Raw genomic sequence first — 9,326 nt, forward strand, 5'->3', positions numbered from 1 at the left:
AACAAGTCTGCCTGGCACTGGCATGGGCACGTTGATCAATCCTGCCAGCCCTGAAAAATGGTCATGTTGTGGAGCAGGCGTAGGGGAGCCAGACATCTCAGTGTGAATGTGTATGTCCTCTACTTTCATTGTTAAAGATTACATGTCAAAGTCAGTATAGTCTCCTCATTTGTGTGGTTAGGAAATGTTCCAATGAGTGTTGCAGAACTTGGGAAAAAAAAAAGCTACGAAAGAAAATGTGTCTCTATGCACTACACAAAGATCTGTGGAGGATAATATATTCAGTGCCAGCAACAGAATAACATGCATTTTAATGAGATTACAAATGTAGTCGTCATCCCCTTCCAGGGACGGAATGAAATCCAATCTCATTTTCAAACTCAAAAAGGAGCAATAATAGGACTTCAGTCCCATTCATGCAGTCTCACACCTCCAGGAAGAACACTAGTGCTCATTTTACCACTGGTCAAAGATTGTTTATTTCTCTATGTATCAAATAGAGATACACAGTCAGATTTATATTCATTTTCAAAAGAGCTGTACTTAATAAATAAGCGAAAAAGGAACACTCTTATTTTATTTATCGTATCAATGCATTACTTGTGAAATATACCAGTTCTAGGTTTTTTTTTAAATGTAAAAACTTTCATATTTTCTTCCATTTGTACATTTCAATAGATTTTTAAAGAATTTAACAGTTATTCTCTAAACCACGTTAAACTCGGTTTAATGTTGGTTTGGGTTGTATTTTGTGTGCAAATATATGCAGAAATGCATTCAAAATGAATTAATGAGAAAATGACTTTCTTTTGATTAGCATATTCTCGGTTTCTGAATCTGATTTTTTGTCAAAATGTGGAGTTATTAATCTACTCGAATTAAAATGTTAAAAATCTTGAAGAAATGACGGATATTTATTTTTATTTATTGAAAGGATTACATATTATTTGAAATGTTGTAGGCTACTTGATATTCATGACTTAAAACATCAGGATATGTCTTTTTTTTCTTGCAAACTTTGTACTTGGTTGCACCACTTGCTGTGTTTAGTTCTAAATATCAGTTGAAAATTATGGTTATTTTTATGTATTTAAAGTTGGGTTTTTTTATTATCTTTTGTTTATCGCGTCGACATCGTTATTTGTCATTGACTTACAACAGGAAAAGACCGTAGCCTCTTGAAAAGCAATAGACTAATGTTTCTTAAAATGTGTTCAGCATAAATACTTTTCCCTCGACTATCATTTTTCAACCTGGAGGTTGTTTTCGCTCAGACAAGCGCCTTATATGCTGCAGAAATGCGCTGAGCGCGGGGGAATCAATATGAAATGACTCTCTCTGCCACCTTATTAATAATGAAACAATACGTCTTCACTCCACAGAGTCTCGCCTTTGCGCGCGCCTGCGTGCTCGTTCACGAGCTGGAAGAGAACGCGTGTGTGTTGAACGTACCCCTTAGAAATTTGATTTCTATTTTTTGACCATCATTAATGAATGCACCTTTTATTCAGGCTGTGTATAACCGAGATGCATTAGGCTACATTAGATATTTTAGATGCATTGTAACCACCACAAAGGCTACATCAATAAAAAAACAACAACAACAACAACACAAATCTCTTTCAAACAGTAACTGTTTTTTATTTAATTCTTTTAAATACTTATTTTTAGCAGTCTATTTTATATACCTGTATAATCAATCTGTTTTAAAACTGCTTCGGTTAAAGTATCTCTCTTTTCATTTCACATACATCTCTTATTTACTTATGGTTTTGTATATTCAGGTATTTCATATGCAACATCCCCAGAAACGAACAAACGAACGAACAAACGAAATACACATCTTCTGAAGGCAGTGAAACGTGGTCTATGCCTTGGCAACATCAAATAAAGCTAGCAAAATTCACCTCATCCAACTATTAATGTCAAGGTCCAGATACTGTCGGGAGAAATACGGCCACACTTTACGTTGCAGTGTAATTACTGTGTAAGTACTGCGTAATAGTAATGAACTACTTGATGTGCAATTGTTTCCTGGAGCTGCTTGCTTGTAATTACACATTTGTTATATGCAACATGGACACTGTAATGTAAAGTGTTACATTTATACTGTTATATGTCGAGACAATTCTTCTTTGAATGGAATACAATAGCATTTTGGGGAAAAAATGGCAACAGCCAACTATCTCACAGCCTCTTCATGGCTACATTTGACACTTCTTTGTTCCTTAATAAAGTATTTATATGTATATATATTCTTTATGCCACTAAATAGATGCCTTTAATCATTCCTGAGGTTTATTTATTATACTTGTTATTATTATAATGATTATTATTTAAAGCCTATTATTAGCGTCGTTATTATTAGAGGCTTTCTTATAATTTTCTGGATTGGTGGGTCAGCAAACCTTCTAACCCCCTCACATATCATCCATATACTTGGCTTGACTAAAATAAATTTGATAAATGAAAAACGAAATATTGACAAAGAGCATATAAAAAACAAATGAATGGGAGAATATTTCCTATCTTTCTATAATGCATGATGGCCGTAGAGAATGTGAAAAGCCTACAGTAATTATTCATTCATAACAGACGGTAATGTTATAAAATACTACGCTTCTAACCAGGACCTTTCAGAAATTCAGGCCGTCATTTCAACTCAATATATGATAAATATTTCATGAAATCGACCCAGAGTCAGGCAAATGTGCTTGAGCATTCCCAGAAGACTTCTTCTTGCCATTGTCTCTTGCAAAAAACGTCTTTTTCTCCAGATGAAATAGGTATATAAATCCATTTGGGTGAGGATGAATTTTGATCGTCATTACTTATTATTTCTTTTTTATTCTTGATGGTTTGTCTGGTCTTTTCTTCTCTCTCTCTCTTTTCTTTCTCTTTTTTTTCTCTTCTTTGATTTTTTTTCTTCATCTTCTCTTCCCGTGGGTTAAAACTGCATCCACGTCACGAGCGCAGACAGGACCAGCGTTACGCCGAACGGAACCGATAATCGGCTCGCGCCGTTGCCTCCCGCACACAGTTCAAACAAGCTGCCGCGAAAGTCCAGATTTCTGGACTCTTTTTTCAGCTTCTCCCACAGATCTGTGGCTCCCTCCTGACAGTCTGCCAGAGCAGTGGTCGCACATGAATGGAAATCATCCCAGTAACTGCAAATCAAATATTTCAAACACAAAGCAAGAAATCATTACTCATCTCTGATTTGAGTCACGCTTCACTTTGCATTAACATATTCAAGTCGAGCATGTTGCATTTTTGTTGTTTTGCTATTATACATTTCATTTAGTTTTATTTTATTATCTTTATTTATTTTGTTAAGTAGGTTATTGTCTTAATTCTTTGAAATTGAAACTTGTATTTCTGAAAACAGATTTTTTTTTTCTTTTTTCTTTATTTTTTGGTTTTGAAACATTTTGAAAATATTCTATATGTGGAAAGCAGTTTTGAGATTTGTTTTGCTTTCAACTTAAAAAAAAACGCCACAGTTTCGACTTATGCGTTTATGTCATAATATAAATATTTATATATATTTGACTGCATTAAACTTCCGTTTTCATTTGCATTTTAAACACTACTAATTAACATTAAGTAAATAACATTAAGTATCGTATTTTGTACATAGTTATATCATGATATTCATCTCATTTTTAATTATTCAGTTAATTTGAAGGTTAATAACAAAATATAGCTAACATTAATGTGTTTAATAAACGTCTAACCGGAAAAAATAAATAATATATATATATATAGGCAATACAATCCACATAATTATGACATTATTCGAAACTCTAACATAGGATGCATTTTATAGCATTCATGAGTCCTGATGTAGCCAAGTGAAGGAGGAGATAGGGCACGAGGGAAACCCGAGCGGCTCCAGAGGGAAAAGTCTCAGTATCACGTGACTTCTAGAGCCCTCCCCATCTCTCTCGCTCTCTTACAACTCCCATGCTGTGCCCCACCCCCTTCCTCTATCCCACTCTCAAGCCTATAATTTATTAATTTATTTCAGGAACACACACCCACATTCTAAACCCTGCATCTACAAATGAACACGCGCATTATTCCAAATAAATGAGAATACAATACAATTGCGAAAAAATAAAATGCTTCTACTTCAGCAGAAAAATAAAATAAAATAAAATAAAAAATATGGATGAATTGTATCTAGTAGCCTCGATGGAATACAGTATATGGAAAATAAATGCAGTGTCAGCTGTCCGGACACTAGATCTCCTTTATTAATTTTATTAAAAAAACAAACAAAAACAAAACAACAACAACCGAATGCTCTAAAAAACTGAGCAGAGTGTATATGCATAAAAAAAACGACAGGCGGATTTAATATAGAAAAAAATGTGAAGGAAAGGGAAGTATAATGTCAGTCCCTGTAATAAAATACTGTGCCGGCTGTAAAAGATCCCGTTATTTTAGGGCGGATCGCTATGTGCATTACCTCCCGATCCGATCCGATTATAGATGTTGACCTTTGGCCGTGGCGTGTAGAGATGGTTCATCTAATTGTAATAAACTGGTGAAATGTGAATAGTGTGTACTGCATGCACGGCTCTATTTCTGCTCATGGAGCTGTCGAGTTAAACAAGGGGCCCCTTCTGCCATCTGGCCCCTCTCGCCGTTTCTCTCCCTCCCTACTCTCACACACGTATATTTCATCTGTTGTGTGTATGCATGTTTCCCTTACGTGCAGATGGTCTGCAGGTTTTCCTTCTCGTCCAGTTCCTGTGGATAGCTGGCCATGTTCTCTCCCAGTTGAAGCAGGCAGTTGGAGAAACCTTTGAACACTGTTTCACATTTCCCAGCCGCTCGAACCGCCTGCAGCAGATAGGCTGGAAAACGAGAAATTAGCATAAATCTTTTAGGTTTAACAACAACTTTATTATTTGAATCTTCTGGAATAGTGTTCATTTTTTCCTAAAAGGACTCGTTGCAATACAGCCTACGTATGTGTTCGGTGAATATTTACTATTAGCGTTTATATTTTCTGTTCTTCGCTCATCTTATTTAATAATTCTGATTATAAATAAAGTCGAAGCGATTTTAAGACACAATAATATGTGTGTGTTGCATAGAATAATGTGTTGAGCGTGAGGGTGGCTCGTGGACAAACGATGATGTAATGCTTTACATGAGGGTGGGGTGTGGGCTTGTGTGAGGTGAGATTTTCATTCGGAGTGATTTGTATTCCCCCTCCTTTTTTTTTTTTTTTTACACATCTAGAAAAGAGTCTCTTTTTTGATGACAGCTCTATTAGGGAAAATGGGAAGATTTGGACACACATTGTTTTCCTTCCCTCTTCGTTTGGGACTCGGTGATGGACTGGGAGGTCACAACATGATCAATTGACCAGATCCCTTTGCTAAACGAACCTTAAACTCCAGTGGCTTCTTCACAGGTTCGTTAAACAGCGAGATCTCTTGAACTGATTAAGTTGTTTCACTGTTCAAATCAGGCCTATTAACCGCTGTAGGAATATGGGCAGGATGCAAACACCCTGTTACACCCCACACACACCCTATATATTTCAGATGCTTTGCATAGCATAGAATTATATGCAATACCTTGCATCTGTATGTGCATTATATAGCCAACTCTAGCCAGTGTCCCTGTTATATTCTATGCATTTCATGCTATCTATTATATTAAATGCAGTGCATGCTAGACTGTGTTTTATGCATTATAGCCTATACCTATTACATGACTACGTTGTAGGCTATATTTGTCCCCATACATGTTATAGGATGCTACATTATTTTATACCCATTCAAATATTCTATTCTACACGCATTATACGCTAAAGAAAAACCGAAAAAGAAAATATAGATACAATCATGACTGTTAGGCTATAATGCAGCTATTGTAAATAGTAAAAAGTCGTTTTTGCTGTATACCTGAAGCAGTCGTTTCGTGCATTCTTTATCACCCACAGAATAAATAACTAAATGAACACATCCAGCAATGACACAAAACACTGAAGTGATAAAGCACTTAAAATTATTAAATTACTGTATAGATTCTTGACACTGAGTAATGTCACATAACGAATGATGTCGCTATAATTGTGATATCACGGACAGATCGTCCTTTTCTTTTACACGAATCGCCTATGATAAACATTACAAGCATATTCCTCCAACAGATCATACTAAGCAAACAATAAAGGCGTAAATGCGATGCCATGCATTACTATACTCTCTATAACCTGTTTCGTGAATTTTTATTAAAATTATTGAAATATGAAACCTCAACATGGCGGATACGAGGATGCGAAATACAAAGATGCTCATAGCTTGCCTGGGAAAGCCGTGTATTAATGGGATGCATGCTTTCATATTTAAAATACAATTCAGTCCTCCCTGTCTTTACTCTCTTTAATAAGCAGTCACAAAAGACAACGCTGCGAATAAACGGCGAATTTTTTAAATCGTTCTTCGTGGCACGATGATGATCTATATTTAGAAACAACTGAGCATCTAATATAGAGTCACCTATCCTACTGTACTAGTGGTCACGACCACTTTACTAGACCCTGTCAGCGGGACCGGTGTCAACCTGGCACCAAATAATCTGCTCAACGAAGTCAGGAGGGGGTTTATGGCAAATTAATGTAGTTCAGCTTGGTAACCACACCAGCTTTTTCACTATAACAACCATAGCTACTGATTTCATCCTAATGCACAACATGCACTTTTCATTGCAGAGCCCTAACAAGAAAGCCATATAAAAACGTACGATATTAAATTAGCCTGTAAGTAAATTATATTTTGTTGTTACTGCGTTATTTGTAAAGGGACACATGGGATCATAAAACTGATGATGCATGTATAAAACCTGCAGAATCTGTTAATTCGATCATTTTAATGCGTTTCGTATTATTTTCAATATTTGTTTGAATGAATTATTATGGAGAGGATCGGGCAGTCCCACACTTTCACCAACTTGCTCCAATACGCTTTATTTGTCGGAACGCTCTCCAACATTTAATGGAGATGCAATACACTATTATCCCGCTATTATACATTTAAAACATACTTATTAATAAGTATTTTGTCAGTCAAGACCCAGATCTCGAGCCAGTTGCAAACCTTTAAATCGCAGTCGGGACAGTAGCATTGCAATTAAAATATTCACCAACACACATCACATATAACACAATGTGAAGAAATTATACATTCACGGGCTTCAATATAGCCCTAAATATGAATTATAAGGTGTTTTTATAGGCTAAGTATCTATATAAAAGAAAAACGAGATTAAAAAGGAAAACTCAGCCCATCCCAAAACATACGACAAAATAATCGACTTACCTATTTGAACAGCAAGAAACAATGAAATATATCTTCCAGACAAAGTTAATCCCATCCTACGTCCAGTAAAACCATTGGAGTATATGCCAATTTTAGATAGTCGTGAGGGGAAAAGATAGCCGAAACTGAGCGTTGAACATCGCTGTTTAGTTCACGCAGTTATTGAGAAACTCTGTGATTTTTCCCGTGGTCGGCGCGGCGCGGCGCAGTCAAATGGTGCACCCCGTTAAGAGAAGGCGGTAATGCCTCGTGTTTTTTCTCTCCCTTCTTCACGCCCACATCTCAAGCTTGACGTAAAATTCACCGTCGGACTCCCCACTTCTCTATTTTCTCATTTGCTAGACCGGGCTGGCCCCTTCTCCCCCCTCTCGCACTGTACTGGCATTTCAGGGATTGCGGAGATGTGCGCATATATCTCTCTCCGGTGGTCTCACCTATCCACCCTCACGCAGTGAAGCTTACGCGTGGACCCGTGACCCATATATGGATACACGTGCAGATTTCATTGCTCCAGGGTGCCTAGACTGAAACATGCATAAACTGAGGGTGCATGATGAGGTTCAGGTTGCCTAAGGTTGGTTATAGGCCATGCTCCCTCTTAATGACATGATGATCGTGATGTATTGTAGGACAGCATCATTTATGGAAATGTGACCCTGCTCCGTGCGTATTTCGTGGGCGCTATAACACAGTTTGATTAATGAAGTGCCCACATTTTATTTTGAGTCTTATTAATGCAGAACTAATCGTTATTAATGAGTTGTTTATGACTTAAATACTCCAGCAAGGTTATCAAGGTCTGACTGAGGTGAACTGGGGTAAAAGAAGCAGACTGTGCTGTTTTGATGATTACAGGCAAAATCTTTTTTTTTTGTGAATCTTTTAACTACTGATAGCACTATATTAAAACCACTTTACACACACACAAATGTCAATGTTGGCATATTTTTAAATACCGAGTATACTAATAAATCACAAGTTGTAATCTGTTACTGAAAATGGTGAATATTAAGAATCATTTCATATGGGCTGAGATGAGTGACGTTACAACTGAGAGAAAGGCGATGTCTGTATCACTGAAAAAGTTCTTACCGTGCTGACGTCAGCGGAATTTGTAGCCAACCAATGAGTACTGAGTATGGATGCCTTTTTTTTTTTCCAGAGACTCTGACTTCAGGAGAAGAATACTAAAAAGTTACCTAGGGCATTCTATTTGAAGGAGAATCCGACCAGTGAGTAGAAACCATGTGCTCCTGCTGCTGAGTAATTAGGTCCCCTGACAGTTCAGACCCCATGGAGACGGAAGCCCTGAGGGCTCTTCACAATATGATCGAATTTTTTGGTCTTTTTGAATTTTTTAGTATTTGATATTAGTTAAATGAATGGCGGGCTATATGTAAATCTTCAAACTGAATGTATATGTCACATAAATGTATGCCAATAGATGAGCATTATAATTAGTGTAAATTAGTGCATTTAACATTTCGAGGACAATGAGCAGTTGCATAACCGAACAACAACAAAAAGCCTGCCTAGTGTTGCAATGCAGGGAGGGATGCAATATCATGGATTTCATTTATAGAGAATGCCATAGGAGTCCAAACAATAGCAGGTTTTTATTCATGTTTTGTCTCCATCTTGTGGCGGAGGTGTGCAACAAAAAGTATAATATATCTAGGTTATGTTATCTCTTTGATCAGAGAAGCAAATATTTTGGCTGATACAAATAATATTACACAGCCAGTCTTGGAGGAATGTCTAAACATCCTGAGTGAACAGATTTAAATGAACTGTCATTTCAACAGCGTGGGGAATCCCTGTTTAATGTGTTTGTCCCGTGTTACCCAATTACTCCATATAGCCTGAGAGGTTTTCCGTGGTGACTCATGCAGGTGGGCGCGGGGAGGGCTTGGGGAAAGCAGGGGAGACAGAAAGAGAGAGAAGGGGGTATTCCAGCAGCACTGGTGCAGTGGAGGCTGACTA

General features: G+C 37.1%; 1 protein-coding gene across 1 annotated transcript; it reads right to left on the bottom strand.

Annotated features, from left to right (window-relative positions):
* Nucleotides 1–2,947: 2,947 nt before the first annotated feature.
* LOC306865151 (neuritin) lies at nt 2,948–7,398 on the bottom strand (the record flags this gene model as incomplete). The annotated part of the gene is made up of 3 exons (XM_079409561.1): nt 2,948–3,167; nt 4,721–4,865; nt 7,344–7,398. The coding sequence occupies 3 exons, from the start codon at nt 7,396–7,398 to the stop codon at nt 2,948–2,950; spliced, it is 420 nt and encodes a 139-aa protein (XP_079265687.1).
* Between the last annotated feature and the right edge of the window lie 1,928 nt (nt 7,399–9,326).

This window comes from Barbus barbus, assembly GCF_936440315.1.
Source record: "Barbus barbus genome assembly, chromosome: 46".
Classification (NCBI taxonomy): Eukaryota; Metazoa; Chordata; class Actinopteri; order Cypriniformes; family Cyprinidae; genus Barbus; species Barbus barbus.